Genomic DNA, 17,242 nt, shown 5'->3' with positions numbered 1-17,242 from the left:
AACTTACAACCAATGAGGAAGAGCCACACGGGGGACTCGGGGTCCCCTGCAGGACACAGTGAGCCAAAGGACACGTTAACAGAAAGTGCAAACCATAAAGAAACACTGATGAAACCAGACTTGATCAAAATTCAGAACTTCTGCTCTTCAAGAGCCACTGCTCACAAAATGAGAAGGGCAGCTACAGACTAGGGGAAACATGCTTGCAAAACAGAAATCAGATAAAAGCCCTGTATCCAAAATATGTAACCAACTCTCAAAACTCAACCATAAGAAAATAACCCAACAAAAATGGAGAAGAGAGCTGAGCAAACACGTCACCAAAGATAACTTAACTTACTGCAGCCAGAAGGCACACAAGATGCTCATGCCACCAGCAATCAGGGAAATGCTAGTGAAAAACCACAAGAACGAACAGTTTACTCCAAGTCAATTATACCTCAAAAAAGGTGCCTTTTAAAACCACACACACAGCAAGACATAACTACATTCCCGAGAGTGGCCAAAATTTTAAAAACTGACAATACCACGTGTGGGCAGATACACAGAGCATATGGAACCCTCATGTACTGCTGGCAGGAACGTGCACTGGGGCAGCCACTTTCGAGACAGCTTAGCAGCTTCTTAAAAAAGTAAACACACACTTACCATGTGGTCCACCTGAGTCCTGAGAATTTACCCAAGAGAAATGAAAACAGGAAGCCTTACACACACATATTCACAGCATGCTCATTCTAGCCCCAAACTGGAAACACCCCAAATGTCCGCAATCTGGTGAACGGAGGACCGAATGCGTGCTAAGTACAGCGGAGTGTTACTCGGCCACAAAAAGGAAAGAACTCAGGAGGAGGCTGAGCTAGGTTACCGAGACAGGACAAGGGGACCTCGGCCTCCCACCAACTTACCATGGGCCTCAGGGGAGTTACGGAACTTCTCTGGGTCTGCCTTTCCTCTCAACTCCCTTAGCCCTGAAGTCGGTCGGTTTATAACCCCAGCTGGTTGACAACTTAAGTGTTCAATAGTCACCAAATAGAAAACAAAACGATGGCAGAGGGGAATTTCTGCTGGAAAACCAATTTAGGCTCCCGGGGAGCTCCCTATAAAGATTAGCATCCCCTCACCCCCACCAGTTTAACAACAAAAAAATCTACTGCCAGACCCGTAATATTTCTTAAGCAAAATACCACTGGAATGAAGTATTTTGGCTCTGAGCAAATTCTCAAGGCCATAAAGTTCACAACCTCATTTGATGGTTTTATAAAGTGCTTGTTGGCTTGATGCCCGTAGCTCCTATCCCATTTTCGAGATTACATAGGAAGGAAAAAAGATGGGGTAGCTGCTTCCCTTCCAGATAAGCAACACTCCGAGCACTCTGAGTATGGCAGTGTGGAGCCCGGGCCATGTCCAGCCCTGCTGTCACTGGCCACGTTCCTGCAGGGCCCGTGAAAACACAGGGGGCACGTAAGGAACTTGGGAGCCCAACAGCTTATGCACAGCACATCACATTCTGAAAGAAGAAAAGTGGCTATTACTGTCACCATGCCCTCCAGACTTCAGGAATGCACTGTCATTCCCAATGTGGGACGGTCTGCTCGTCAAATCCGAGGTCTTTCTCCCAAGCACATCACCAACATTTACAGTGTGAGAGCAGATGCCAGAAAGGAGCCGGGTATATTCCTTATACGGTGCCGGGCACTGCTGCCAGAAGCACGTGGCTGAGTGGCCCACTGACTGGCACTCCCCATCCAGTTATCCTAAAGGGCCAGGGCAGGCAACGCTGCAGCTCCCCGTCCTGGTCTTCCTCGGGTGCTCCAAAAGGTAGCCAGATGCAGGAAACCCAACTGTGAGTCTTTGCTCTATCCCAGCTGGCCAGATGACCAAGCAAGTACCAGCCTCTCTGGTCGACTCATGCATGAAGTCAGGACAACAGCCACACCTCGGCCTAGGGCACCCCAGTGCTGTCCCGTGAGAACTCCGGTGCTCTGCAAACACAGGGGTTCTCACCTGAGAGATGAAGGGAGAAGGGCCCTGCTCACCGCCAGCCACCCCTCCTGTCTCTGGACAGCTCAGGCCATGGGTACCACAGCAGCCCCTCCCACGTGCTGGTCAAGGCATGTAGCAGCCTGACTGGTCCGAGGGGACAGCCACGGGAGGCCATTTCCCAGGCATGTGGCTCAGTGTCTGGGACAGAAACTAAACCATGGAGGATCTCCTCAGCAGGGCTGGGGAGACCTGCAGGAAGCAATACCATGACCTCCTGCCCTTTCCTGTGCCAGCTGATAATGGGGTCACAGCCCCTCTGAATACGCCTGCTGTCTAAGATTTAATCTTTGCCACCCTCTCAGTGGAAGGGGACCAGCAACTTGAAGGTCTGACTGCCCAGTCCCAAAGCCCAGGCTCACAGGACAGTTTCAAGAAGCCAGGAAATGGATGGAGACCCTGTGGTCCAGGACATCATACTCGGAAGAAGGATGGAAGAAGATAGGCCTGTGGACCCCATCCCAGACCCCTGGGTCGCCCACCCAGCACAACAGCGGGAGAAGGTGTAGTGCCTGCTAGGTGTAGGACATACTAAGGCAGTATGTCCTTAGTAAAGCCTGTGGCCAGCCAGCCAGAACCAGTTACCAAGCACCAAGGAAGGCAGCAGGAGGGCTCTGCCCTATCCCAGGACATCACACACACACCCTCTTCTCCGAGATGCAGACCCACACGGGCCTTGGCAGGTTAATGGACTAGTGAGCCACACAAACGAAGGAGTGGAACGGGAGGTTCGGGGTGTCCGGGGCTGTATAGATGCTTTCTATGTTCCAGAGTGCATGAAAGTCAAACAGAGATGAGCCCACTGGGTGTGCCGAGGCCCCCCGATCCCAGTGGGAAGTCTGGCTCTGAGGAAGCTGCCCCCAGGGGCCACAGAGGGCGAGCACTGGGGAAACGTCAGCTCTCCTGGCACAGGCTCAGGGCTCCTGTGCTGTGGGAAGTGGCCACACAGGGTCCCATAGGCCTATCCAGACGGAGAGTCCCGGGAGGACAACACAGTGGTCCAAGTGGGGACAGAGGCTTCTCTGTTCTTCATGTGGATTCCAGAGGTTGATCCTGGAGCCAGGGCAGTGGGGGGACAGCACAGTACTTTTCCATGAGCTCCCAGGGTAATAGGATGTGCTCTCCAGGCCCGGCCCACCCACCCTCCTTAAGAGTAGGTGCAGCGGTCAATGTTCTCTCTTTAGAAAACTGCCTGACACTGCTTTTCCATAATTTCCCATGAGAACCACAGAGTAAAGAAATACTTTTATCAGGATAGACCAAGGTGTGTCCTCTCAGAGAGGTCTCCACGTCCCTGGGAGACTGACAGTATAAGAAGCGGTCTTCGGGACACAAGCCCGAAAGCACAGCACCTCACTGGGAGACCCACCTAAAAGTCCTCCGGGGGCCTGGAACTCTTTGGGGCAAACAAGCGCCTGCTGCCTGAAGGCAGAGGGGCTGCGACCCCTGCTGGCCAGTCCCGGTTTCGCACTCACTCTCCTCTGCAGGCCACAAGCGGGTTTCAAAGCCCACTTCCTGCTCCTTGGCTGGGCCAGCCTGCCACCAAGCCTCTACACCCAGGGACAAAAAAGGAAGCAAAAGTGCACGTGCCTCTACCAGGAACCTCCTCCACTATGTTATAAACCAAACAAAAATCTAATCATCAAAAGAGAAACCAGAAGCTCCTCTTCTGTTTGGAATATATGTAAGTACAATATATATGAGAACATATATGGAATATATATAAGTACAATCAACGTGTACTTTAATAACAAAAAACAATCACATACTTTAAAAAAAAAAATGACCTGAACTTAACACAGAGTATCACCTTGCATCTTGCGCAGAAATTCTAACCCATACCGGCGTCTACCATAAACCCACACTGTCTGTGGGTCCCACCAGCAAGCAAAGATCAAGAAAGGAAAGCTGGAAGTTCTGTGACAAAATTAAAACTCACCAAGGTGATACTATGGGGTTTATTTTATATTTTAAAGATTTATTTTTTTATGTGTGAGACAGAGAGAACAAATGTGTATGTGTACAACTTGGGGGGGGCAGAGGGGGAGGGAGCGGGACAATCTCAGGCACTTTGTACTGAGCACAGAGCCCAACGGGGAGTTTGATCCCAGGACCCTGAGATCATGACCTGAGCCAAAACCAAGAACCAGATGCTCAATTGACTGAGCTACTCAGGCACGCACCCCTGTATGGGGCTTATTTTAAAGAAATTAAAGGAGTCTAGGGCACCTGGTTGGCTCAGTTGGTTAAGCATCTACCTTCAGCTCAGGTCATGATCCCAGGGTCCCAGGATCAAGTTCTGCATTGGGCTCCTGCTCTGCAGGGATCCTGCTTCTCCCTTTGCCTCGCTCTATGTCTCTCATGAATAAATAAATAAAATCTTTAGAAAAAAAAAAGAAAAGAAAAAGAGAAAGAAATAGAACTTTAGAAGCAGCAGGAAAGTATCCTAGCAAGAGCCCAAGAAAATCATGTGTAACTGCGGCTCTGTAGGAACCAAGGGTGCACTGAAGCACCGAGCAGCAGCTCGAGGAGCTCTCCAGATGCCAGCTTCCATCTGGGAGCCGGAAAGCGGAAGAACAGACCCAGTCAGGGCTCAAGCGGCTGAGCACAGAGCCTAACAAGAATTGGCCCGGGGGGTCACAGGTTTGTGAAGAGCCCGCACTCAGAGCAAGACGCAGGCGCCACTGATGCCAGCCAGGTTCCTGACACTGACACTATGTGAACTGCCACACTTCCACACACAGGAGCAGACTGGCCTTGTGATCAGATGAGCTGCCACATTTGGTAGGTTCTCTGCCAAGAGCATGCAGGAAAAGGGTACCCAGAAGCAGTGAGGGTCCTGCTCCCTGCTCACCCCCACACCTCCCGGGCCCCACGGCCGCAGCTGAGCATCTTCTCTCCGTACACACCCCGCACTCACCTGGGCACCCACCCCAGGGCCCCTGGACTGCTACGGCCACGGGGAGATGAATGAGCTCACAGCGCCTCTCAGAAGCACAGAGATGCCTCAGTGGATGCATCCAGTGACCTGGACCAACAGTCATCAAAGCAGCCGCACATACCCTGAAGGATACTGAGACTCGCCCAGGCAGCCGCGTGGCACAGGTGGTCTCAGGAGCACACTCCCAGGGCCCTAATGCCACTAGCAGTCATTCTGAACCTGCTCTGAGAAAAAGCTAGAATGGCCCACAGCCAGGAAGTTGGCTGGTTGTCAGGTGGACCCTCCTCTCCTCCTCCCCCTGCACAATGGTCCTTTCCCTGTTTTGTGGAGAAAAAGCCACCTGCTGGGGCGCTGGGTTGAGCATCGGATTTCCACTTGGGTTGGTCATGATCTCAGGGTCGTGAGCTCCTTGTGGAGTCTACTTGGATTCTCTCTTTCCCTCTCCCTCTGCCCCTTCCCCTGCTCATGTGAGCATGCACACTCTCGCTCTCTAAAATAAATAAATCTTTTTTTAAAAAGCCACCTGTCACCTCAGTCTTACCAGGGAACACTGCTGAGGGCATAAACACCTTGGGGGCACTAAACAATGACAGAATTTGAAATACTCAGAAGTCAACCCCAACTACCCCAGCAACACATCCTTGACTGAGTCTGGTGGTTTCCAATTCTTTCTTCAGGAGAACTGAAGAAGGATCTAGTCAAGTTGTCATCTAATGGCAGATCTTTAAAAATAAATTTTGATCAAATGTGCCCCAAATCACATTAACCGTCTCTAAGTTTGAGGATTTAAGAATGCCGTTACGACCAAACTTCCATCCTCACTCACTGATGTGAACAAGGCTGTTCAGGGCTTATAGGCAAGCATGGGAAACAGGACCAACACCCACACTCAGCCTTGTCCCACTCGAGGAACAGGGACACTCACCCACAGACGCATGAACAGGGAAAAGCTGCCCCATCACTACGTGCTGTATACCTGCTCAAATTTTACTTTATGTGCAACAATTTGTCAGAACTTATAATATCTTACGCCATTTTGATCATCTGCATGGTAGGAACTGTAAAGACCACTCAATAAAGAGAAATGTTAACACTCAGAACGTGGTGGTAACAGAAAACAAATTTAAATGCACATACCTACTTTTGTGGCAGACTTACGTCATGCTAGACACGAACATTTTTATGTTATGATCTGAATTTCTGAGTACAGACAGAGTCTCAGGCCACGTTCCATGCATTCCCCGAGGCAGCCCTCCTTGTGCACGCCGCGCCGGCCCACCCCTGAGAGCGCTGCTCGAAGGGCCAGCTCCAGCCCGCGCCGCCCTGTCACCGTGCCACCACCGCGGGGCCAAGCCCATCCATCCAGGGCCCTTTGCAGCACGGCACCCCAAACAGCAGTCTGCAGATCAGGCGGCTGCTCAAACCTAAATTTTGCTGACCCCTTATTTGTTTTACAGTGCCCTCTAGAAGGCACCAAGTGTGTCCACATGTCCCGTGTTCCATCCTCTGCTCCCCCCGGACAGACACCAGCAATCCAAGCCCCAGCTGCCTCCCAGTGAAGAAACGAGGTGAGGCCGCCACGACCCCCACGTGCGCCTACCTTGGGGTGCGCTTGCTTAGTCCCCGGCATGGCTTCGGGTGCCAGCAGGTTCTCTTTTGCAGACGCCTTCTTGAGTTTTTTCTTCTTTTTCTCTGTCACTTCAGTAACTTTTCTCTTCTGTTTTGCCATCCTGCAACAGAGAAGGCGACTTGCTAAAATACATGGGAAATAAAAGGTCTCAGGCTCTGGGACATTTTAAACAAAGGAGGAAGAGGACTCTCCCACTGCTGAAGAAGTACAAAGGTATTTCAGAAAATACGGTATATACAAATTAAAACAAAGTCACATCCCCAGTTCTCTTTTCCCATCAGCTGGAGAAGCTGCATCCTCAAAGGCCGCAGGTGACCATCATGTACCCTGCCACTAGGGCATTCGGTCACCAAGGGGTGGAGGGGACCACGATGTGTCTGGGATGGCCTCCTTGGATTGTGAAAGAAGTATCAACCAGGGCTACACAGAAGGAAGGACACACAATCTGAGAAGCGTCTGATTATGTCTACTTTCTCAAGCACAGTAGTATCTAGAACTCCATGTAGAAGAACAGAAAGAGGCCTGTGAATTCTAAAACCCATTTCATTTATGTGATTGTGCCATGGGGAAACCAAGAACTGGATGAAGTACCAGAACCTAGAAGCATGTCAGAGAGGTCATAGTGGACAGCCCTCCACTGAGGGGCACTGGCTGCTGCTGGGACCTCTGAGAGGACTCCTCTGAAGGAGGAAGTCCGAGGGAGGATGTCTACGGGGTGGGGATGTCTGAGGGAAGGACGTCTGAGGAGGACATCTGAGGACGTCTGAGGGAGACATCTGTGGAGACGACATCTAAGGGAAGACTTCTGACGGAGGATATCTGTGGGAAAGACATCTGAAGGAGGAGGTCAGAGAGGGGACCTCTGAGGAAGGACCTCCAAGGGAAGGCATCGGAGGGAATTCTGAGGGAGGGACATCTAAAGGAGAGACATCAGAGAGAGGCTCTCTGAAGGAGGGAGGTCTGAGGGGGGACATCTGAAAGAGGGATGTCTGAGGGAGGAGGTCTGGGGGGGGCACAACTGAAGGAGGGACCTCTGAGGAAGGACCTCTGAGGAAGGAATTCTGAGAGAGGGACATCTGAAGGAGGATATCTGAGGGAGGAGATCTGAAGGAAGGACGTCAGATGAAGGGAGATCCGAAGGAGATGTGTGAGGGAGGGACATCTGAGGGAGACATCTGTGGGGGAAGCATCTAAAGAAGACTTTGGAGAGAGGACATCTCAGGGAGGTTGTCTGTGGGAAAAACATCTGAGGGAAGAGGTCAGAGAGGGGATCTCTGAGGAAGGACCTCAAGGGAGGGCATCTGAGGGAGGAACTCTTAGGGAGGGACATCAGAGGGAGGATATCTAAAGGAGGGATGTCTGAGGGGGGGACATCTGAAGGCAGACATCGAAGGGAGCCATCTAATGGGTGGGGAAGTCTTGGGTTGGGGGGCATTTCTGGGAGAATTTCTGAGGACAGACCTCGGAGTGGTGAACCAGACTGATTCTTGGAGGGAGCTGTGGGGAACTGAATGAGCTCCTGCTGCTGCAGTGAAGGCCACTGCTGGGTGGCACTGAGTGGAACAGCTAGAGCAAGAAGTGCCACCACCCCCGCTGCCCATCCCACCTTACCCCCACCCACCCGACCTGTTCCAGTCTCTCCATTGCCCTCTTTGGGTGGAGCCAAAAAGGAGCTGAAAACAGAAAAGCACTTTGCAGAGCACCACAATGTGGAGTGTAAAATGTGCTTTTGGAGCTGAGATGGTAACTTAATAACCAGCACCTGCAAACATTTACATACTGCTTTTCATACATGTGGTTTTTAGTAGAAACAACCCAATCACACATTAATAAAGGATTATTAAATAAATAGATCAGAATAAACCAGCAAAATGGAAATCAACTTGATAATTAAAATAAATGAGATAGTGTTACAGATACAGAATGGAAAACATAGAACACAATGTTTAGTATTATACAATTTCATTTTTAAGAAAATAATACTAGGGGCGCCTGGGTGGCTCAGTGGGTTAAGCCGCTGCCTTCGGCTCAGGTCATGATCTCGGAGTCCTGGGATCGAGCCCCGCATAGGGCTCTCTGCTCAGCGGGGAGCCTGCTTCCTCCTCTCTCTCTACCTGCCTCTCTGCCTGCTTGTGATCTCTCTGTCAAATAAATAAATAAAATCTATAAAAAAAAAAAAAAAAGAAAATAATACTAGAGGGCACCTGGGTGGCTCAGTGGGTTAAGGCCTCTGCCTTCGGTTCAGGTCATGATCCCAGGGTCCTGGGATCCAGCCCTGCACTGGGCTCCCTGCTCAGTGGAAGTCTGCTTTTCCCTTTCCCTCTGCCTGCCACTCCTCCTGCTTGTGTTCTCTCTCTCTCCCTCTCTCTTCTGACAATAAATAAAATCTTTTAAAAAATTTTAAAAATATTTAAAAAATAGTAATAGAGGAGGTGTATAAGACAAATACACAAAAACATATATACACATACTTATGTATACATACATATAAAATGTCTGAAGGATATAAACAAAACATTTACCTTTATTTATATCTCGGGGTGGGGTTACAAGGAACTTTCTATTTATTTAAAGCTTAGTTTTTGTTTTCAAGGTTTTGTACTTGAAAAAAAAATGAAGATTACTTTTTAATACCAGTCCTTCAAAACTCTACCTACAAGGCCTACTAATACCAGCTTTTATCCTAACAAATTATAAAAATGTATTTCATTTTATTTATCCTAAACTCACTCCCAGTGGCTTCATCCTCCATATTTCAGATTTTACACACACACACACATAATACATGTATCTATTGCATACTTATGTCTATATTTTTTTTATTTAATTTTAGACATGCCGTTCAAGGCTGTGTATACAGGTAAAGAGACAGAAACCCAATGTTCTCTTGACACCAGAATTCATTTTAGACTCTATCAAAAAATATTAAAAATATAACTCACTCAGCAAATATTTTTTGAGAGCCAGTTCTGTGCCAGGCACTGTGCTAGATGCTGAGCACAGGGCAAGCAGCACGGCAAATAAGAGCCTTGATTTCATGAAGCTTCCCTTCTAATGGGAAAGACAGACCTATGTATTTAAGTAAATGAGAAAACACTTTTACATGGGGTTGCCAAGAATATAAAACAGAAGAAAGTGAGCACAGGTGACAGGCAGCAAGACAGTCACAGTGGCAGGAGGCCCCCAGGAGGCCAGTGAAGGACAGAGCATGTAGCACAGGCAGAGCTAGGCGACCAAGAACTGGGTGTGTCCTGAGCCTGTCCTCTCACTGTGAACAGATGTTTCGAAATGTAAATTTCCCCCCAAAGCAAAACTGCTCCCACGGAGACATAAGGGGACAACTACATGAAGGTATTAGCTGGTAGAAGTAAGCGTGCACACACCAACACCCAGCAATCCCGGCAATCACACTGCAGGCGCGCTCCGCTCCTGTGTCGTCACTTGCCGGTTACTCTGTTACCACCTGCAGGGTGCTGAGCACCGGCCATGAGCTGCTCTAGGCTGGGCCAGGCTGTCCAAAAGACCTATCCACACACAGTTCACATGCTTATGGGGGGACGCAAATATAGGATACATGAGAAGATGGTGAGTGCTACCCGAAGGCAAACAAAAGTGGGAAAGCATTCTGGGATGGGCAACTATAGAGTGGTCACAATGTAAAGGGACTAGAAGCAATGCAGACATGAAAAGCCCAGATTTGGGTTCTAAATAGCATTCTCTATTTTAAAAAAGGGGTGCGGGTGGGGGTGCAGAGCTCCTTAAGATTCCTGGTCTGGAGCAAGTAAAGTGTTAAGATGAACCTGGGATATCAAGCTGTGCCGAACACCCAGGAAACAGGTGATCGTAGGGCCACATCCTAGAGGACACAGCGCCAGCATAGAGGGCTCCCTCTGCCCCATTTGGGGCTGTGACTGATTACAGCACAATGAAAGCGTTTTACTGTTGTAGAATCAGAAAAATTCCAAGCTCCACAGTCTTTAATTAAGCCTTATCTAAAAAAAGTATTCAAAGCCAGAGGCTACAAATTTCAATTAGCAGTGTAATAAGAAATCGTGAAAGAACAAGAGACTGTTGACACAAGGGCTTGGAAAAGACAAAGGACTCTGTCAGCCAATTACCTCGTTGGAGAAATAAGGAAAGTTTAGCAAATATTTACATACCAGTTGCCATAAAAGTTAAGTTAAATCTTTATTCATTCTGTAAGTTATCATTAAAAAGTTTAATCACTAAGTCTATTTGCTAAAAAGAGAGACTTTTCCATATTATAAAAAGGTTTCTTTTAATAGTTCTAAGAGACGGTGTCTCATGACTTTGAGACAATCAATGTTTGTTACAGAAAACGACATTTCCTTACAGTTATGGTGATTTTCAACAAGGGTGCCAAGACAATTTAATGGGAAAGAACAGACTTTTTTATTTTAAGATTTTATTTATTTATTTGACAGACAGAGATCACAAGTAGGCAGAGAGGCAGGCAGAGCGAGAGGAAGGGAAGCAGGCTCCCTGCTGAGCAGAGAGCCTGATGCGGGACTCGATCCCAGGACCCTGAGATCATGACCTGAGCCGAAGGCAGCGGCTTAACCCACTGAGCCACCCAGGCGCCCAAGAACAGACTTTTTAACAAAAGGTGCTGGGACACCTGGACTTCCACATGCAAAAGAATGAACTGAGAGCCCTACCTTACACCAAACGCAAAAATTAACTCAAAATGGATCAAAAACCTAAATGTAAGAGCTAAAACATAGGAGTAAATCTTGAAGACCCTGGATAAGGCAACAGACTCAGGTATGACACCAAAAACATAAGGAGCAAAAGAAAGAACATAAATTGTTGAACTCTTCAAAATTAGAAAATTTTGTGTTGCAAATGATGTCAGCAAGAAAGTATAAAGACAATGTCAAGAATTGGAAAAAAATATTCACAAGTTATGTAACTTAAAAGACACTTGTGAACACCATGTATGAAGAATTTTTATATCTCAACAACAACAACAAAACAGTCCCATTTGAAAATGGACAAAGAACCTGAACACAGACTACCCCACAGATGACATACGAATGGCCAATGAGGACAAGAAAAGATGCTTAACATCATTTATCGTTAGGGAAATGTAAATCAAATGACTCGCCACTTCACAGTCACTAAGTTGGCTATAAGCAAAAAGACAGATAATCATAAATATTGATGATGTGGAAAACTCGGAACCCTTCTTCACTGCTGGTGGGACATAAAATGGTACAGCCACATTGTACCAAACCTAGTGGACCCTCAAAAAGTTAACTGTGTTACCATAAGACCCAACAACTCCACCAAAGAAAATGAACACATCCACATAAAAATTCAAACGTGAATGTTCATAACATTAGTCATAACATCCAAAAGGTGAAAACAACCTGAATGTCCACAACTGATAACCAGATCACAAAATGTGGTATGCCCAGGCAATGGAACATTATTTGGCAAAAAAAAGGGGGGACTGAAGAACTGACTGGATAAATCTTGAAAACATCCTGCTATGTGAGACAGGCCAGTCACGGGATACTACAGATTGTATAACCTCGCTTATATGAAATTTCCAGAATGAGTGATTAGAGAGACAGGAAGGTAGCCTGGTGTTTGCTCGGGGTGGGGGTGGGGGGACAGGGGTAGGGAGTGACTGTGAACAGTACTGCATTTCTTTTGGGAAAAGGAAAATATTCTGGAATCAGGTTGCGGTGATGGTCACAGAACCCTGTGAACCACTAAAACACAGAAAGAAAGAAAAAAAAAACCCTCTAATCTCTCACAAATGATCTGTAATGAATTAAACTACATGATGCCCCTGTACCAGTTTTCCTTCTTCCTTTTTTTGCCCTTAGCAATAATCCTATTTCAGAGCAGCCGTGAGGGGCGTGAGAGCGTGTCCAAGCATCCAGCACAACCAGAGCCAACAAATGCTCCTCAGGGTCCCCAGGAGCTGCCTGACGACACCCAGGAAGGGTGCCAAGGAAAGCAGCCACGGTGGAGCTTCGCTGCCTTCCTCCGAAGCCGGCAGCAGCTCAGTGGCCTGGCGCCCCGACCTCAGAAAGCTCGAGACCCCTCCTTCGTGTTTCTTTTTCCTCACAGGCTTTTCTGCAAAACATCTAGCTGCTCATAAGGCTTCGCCAGTGTTAAGTTCTCCCCTTATCTAGGGGCCGGGAGGAAGGTCACATGGAGGGGGCAGGGGTGTCAGGAAAGCTATTCGTAGCAACGGTGGCCGTGAGCATCCACCTTCACCAAGTGCTCCCTGCGTGCCAGGCCCTGTGCTAAGTGCTGAGGGCGGCACACGGGTGAGGAAACCGGGGTGCACCCATCAGAGGGGCGGACCAACAGATGACGCCTAAAACTGGTAAACCCGAGGCACACACTGTGCTCTGGACGTCTGGAAGTGATCCCAGTTTGTGAAGCTGACCGAAGACAATGCTTGCCTCTGAGGCGCGGCCCGGCCCAGCCGTGGGCTGCTGTTCTTTTCCATCTCCCGCTACCGCTGCAGGTTTCCAGCTGAATGCACGTATTACTTCACTAATTACATAGGTTAAAAATGCCTTTTTTTATATAAACTATTTTTGAAATTCTATTATTCAGTGTTAGCCAGAGAATGATGAAAAGGCCATTATCATGCCTACTGACAGGAGAATAAATTGGCACAGTCCTTTTAAAAGGCAATTTCATAACATTTATCAAGTGCTTTAGCCCGTAATTCCACTTCTAGAACTTATCCTGATGAAATAATCATGGACTGAGATTCAAATATAAGGACGACAATGGCACTGTACAAGGAATGATAACGCCTCTTCAATTAAAAAGCGGAAAACCCCATAACTACCCAACAATAGGGGACCGGGCAAATGAATGACTCATTCATGCACAGGAGCACGGCTGCCCTGAGCACACCAAGCACTCAGTCATGGCAGGAAGAGCTCAGGGTACAACATAAAGGGAAAAGACGGGCGGAAACCTACATATGTACAATGTGACCCTCCTTTTGTAGGAAAAATGATACGTATGTACGAAGAAAAACACTAGAAGGAAATACATTAAAATATTAACATTTTGGGGCACTTGGGAGGCTCAGTCTTTGGGCATCTGCCTCCGGCTCAGGTCAGGATCCCAGAATCCTGGGATTGAGCCCCTCATCGGGCTCCCTGCTCAGCAGGAAGCCTACTTCTCCCTCTCCCTGTGCCCCTGCTTGTGTCCCCTCTTTCCCTGTGTGTCTCTCTCTGTCAAATGAATAAATGAAATCTTAAAAAAAAAAAAAATAAATTAACATTTTAGAGAGTCAGAATTACAAGTAAGGTTCCCCCCCCCTTCTACTTTTCTGTAATTTCTACAACAAAAGCAGAAACACAACCTTTCTTTTAAAATACCAGCTCAAAAGTCTTCAGGGGAGCAAACAAACCCTTCCACCAGCAGAAAGCTGAGGACCCACATCAGACACACAGAGACCAGCTAACCATCTGGGCTTGGCTACAGTCACTAGTCAGGAAGTGTCAACGCCAATGGGCTGAGGCTGCTGGGTCTCCAGGGCTGAAAAGAAACTCCACAGGATCTTTAAAAAATAAAAAATCAGCCTATAGGCAAAGAGTCTTCTTAAATCTGAAATCCCCACCCATAGCCCCTAATGCCCCCCTCTCACCCAGAGCATGATACCTCTGATGTGTCCTGTCAGGCAGGCTGCAAAGAAGGGCCCCTGGAGGAGGGTGTGCACCCTCACAATCCACAACCCTTGAGGAAATCTGTCCGGGGAATCCAGGAGCGGAATCCCAGCTCCTGTGCCGGGACTGGGACTTTGCTCTTGTTCATTCTGATCCAAGACTGGTCTGCATTCTGACTTGCCCACACAGAACAGCCTCTGGATTTTGCTCTCCTGGTACTTACCCTCCCCTCTCCCTCCTCCAAATGCCAAACGTAAAGCCCAGTTACTACAAATGCTCCAAATTTCTCACTCACCAAGCCCCTCTTTGCAGCTCACCACCCCCAGCACCCCAGGGTCCAAAAATCCTTCAGCCTCACCGGTGATCCCACCACATTTCCCCTCACCAGCCACTCACCTGGACAAGCCTCTCCTCTCAAACTGCCAAGGTCTTCTCCCTTCTCTCACAGGACCTTAATTCCTGATCACAGAGGAAATCAAAGCAACTGGAAAGGAGCTTCTGCAAGCTCCCACATCTACCCCTCCACCCTTTTCTCCTGTTACAATGGATCCTGTCATTTTCCGATGGAGGCCAAACCCTCCACTCTGGTTCCATGCCCTGCCTACGCAGCCACATCACTGAACAATTCCCCTCCTGCACGGGTCCAGCTTCCCTTCAACTCAATCAACCAAAATATCCCACATCGTAAAAACTCTCTTGATCTCACATACTCTTTACCCCGTTTCTGCTTCCTCCTGCTCAAGAGCCACCTACCTGCACTGCATAACCCCTTCCCTCCTGTTCCCTCCCACACCCTTCCCACCAGGCTTCTGCCACTCTTCAGCTGTTCTCAAGATCACCAACCACACCATAAGGACAAAGACTCTCTCCATGACCCAACTCTAGCCAGGCTCCTCTCTCCACCGGTCCTCAACCTTGGCCCTCAAAGACTTGAACAAAATACTAATACAGTTTCTAACAGCTCAAGGCCCCATCCCTATGATGACCCTAGCACCCTTAAAAAGTGCCAGCCTGAGAAAAGTCAATGCTGCGACACCCGATGATGGGGCCTCATCGGACAGCTCTGTGGAAGAGTAGGAGCCTACCTTTGACAAGCGCCAGTTAGCAAACCCACATCGGTTTCACACGGACCAACACCCCTTCCCCGGCTTTTGTAGTTTTTCACTTCCTAAGTCTACTAAGTGCCGCTTCCCCTTCCCATCCCTATTCCCTCAGTCAGCTCTGGACAAATCCAAGGTGAATTCAGTTCAGGCAGTTCTTAGCCCTACTGCAACAGTTATTACTGATTAAAATCCAGCCTTACCTCTTTAACTACAATAAACTTCGGTCCGGCTTGCTCCTCGCAGACATGAAACCCCACGGCAGATTCTCAGCACTCACCTTACTTGACCTAACAGCAGCATCTGACAGCTGATGATCACTTCAGTCTCCACATTCTTTTTTCCTCTTGGCTTCCAAACAGACCCCACTACCACCTGCTTTTCCTCCTACCCCTTCACCTCCCTGGCCCTGGGCACTAAAGGGCTCCAGTCTATGAGCCCAGTTTCCTCTCTGCCTACATTCATCCGCTAACTGATCTCAGCCTGCTGTGCTGCTCTAAACACCAAGTATCCGTAGTTGACCTGGCCACCTCGAACTTCTCTGGAAACTGCACTAGTGCACTGTATCACCTAATACAGTGTGACACACTGTATCACTGTATCACACACCATCTCAAACACAAGGCATCAACATGAATACTTCTTTTTTTTTTAAACATGGATACTTCTGATGGTCCTCCACAAACCCATCTTCCTGTGCATTTGTCCTCTGAACAAACGGTCATCTCGGGAAATCCAGATTCTAGCTCAAGCTAAAGACTGTGGTGTGGACCCACGTGGGCCCACGACTCCAGTGTCCCTTAGCCCAGCTTGACTGTCTCTAAAGCACGTCCAGAGGGCAGTGACTCCCTTCCACTCCCTGTACCACTACCACCCTCCCATCTGCGTTTCTCAAGAGCCCCTGCCCCTGCCCCTCCAGTCCATTTCCAACACAGCCTGCGGAATACCTCGGAGAATGCCCAAGTCAGGCTCTGCCCGACACCCTCCAGAGGCTTCCCACTGTGCTCGGGGAGGAGTCCACGACCTCACCTAGGCCTCGGGACGCACGTGGCTGCCCGACGTCCCCCCTGTCCCCCGCCCTCCGGCCTGTGCTCTCGCCGCAGCGGCTGCAGCTGCGCCCGGAGCCCCTCCACCCGCCGTGTCTGCGGACACCGACGCGGCCGGCTCTCCACGCCCTGCTCCTCCTCATTTCCCTGCAGGCGCCCACCACCACCTTACTTATTAATTCTGTCCCCGCAGAACGCGAGTCCCAGGTGGCATCGTTCCGCCGCTAGCCCTGGCCTGGGGCAGGCGCACGCGCCGGAGCCCACCGCACGCTTGTCAAAGGGGGGCTTGTGGCGAAAGGAATGACAGGCTGGGGGGGGGGGCACGGCCCGGGGCAGCCAGCCGCTCGATCCCCGCGCACCGTCTGCGGGACTCCGCCAGTCCCTCCCGCCAACCGCCGAGTCTCCGCACTCACGTAGAATCCCCCCCGCAACCCCCGACCCCCGACCCCCGACCACGCCACCCTCACCTACTTGCGCGTGGCCGCCGCCGCGGACTTCCGGCAGGCGCACCGCCCTAGTAACACGGTCCCGCCCTCCGGAGCGGCGTCGCCCATTGGCCGAGACCCGCCTCGGTCTGCCCGCTGGCCAATGGCATACGGCGGCCGCGAGGGGGCTGGTCCAAGTGCGGACGCGCGCTGTTGGCGTCATCTCTGGGCGCTGCCTGTTGCCGGGAGCCGCGAGTTGCCTAGCAACGCCCGGTACGCGGGCAGCCTGGACTGGGGCGCCGCATCCCAATTTTGGCCGCGGAGGCCCGCCGACCCCAGGTGGACCGCCCGGAGAGATCGGTCTGCGCGCACCAGATTCGTCTTAAA

At 49.6% G+C, this 17,242-nt stretch overlaps 1 protein-coding gene across 3 annotated transcripts in view; it reads right to left on the bottom strand.

The window, feature by feature from the left end:
* C18H7orf50 (chromosome 18 C7orf50 homolog) overlaps positions 1-16,942 on the bottom strand; it is a 125,406-nt gene extending 108,464 nt beyond the window's left edge. Inside the window, exons 1-2 of one of the 3 annotated variants that reach the window (XM_047712642.1) lie at positions 16,902-16,942; positions 6,582-6,711 (exon numbers count right to left, since the gene is read on the bottom strand). In XM_047712642.1, the coding sequence (XP_047568598.1) occupies positions 6,582-6,710 (129 nt within the window). In that variant the 5' untranslated portion in view covers position 6,711; positions 16,902-16,942. Of the gene's footprint in view, positions 1-6,581; positions 6,712-15,664; positions 15,703-16,602; positions 16,867-16,901 lie in introns of those variants that run through there. The other 2 variants (XM_047712641.1, XM_047712640.1) reach the window with 2 other exon arrangements.
* Positions 16,943-17,242: the final 300 nt, after the last annotated feature.

Source organism: Lutra lutra, chromosome 18 (genome assembly GCF_902655055.1).
Source record: "Lutra lutra chromosome 18, mLutLut1.2, whole genome shotgun sequence".
In the NCBI taxonomy this organism is placed as follows: domain Eukaryota; kingdom Metazoa; phylum Chordata; class Mammalia; order Carnivora; family Mustelidae; genus Lutra; species Lutra lutra.
The sequence above is the reverse complement of the archived record's forward strand: the minus strand, read 5'-3'. Positions and strand labels throughout refer to the sequence as shown.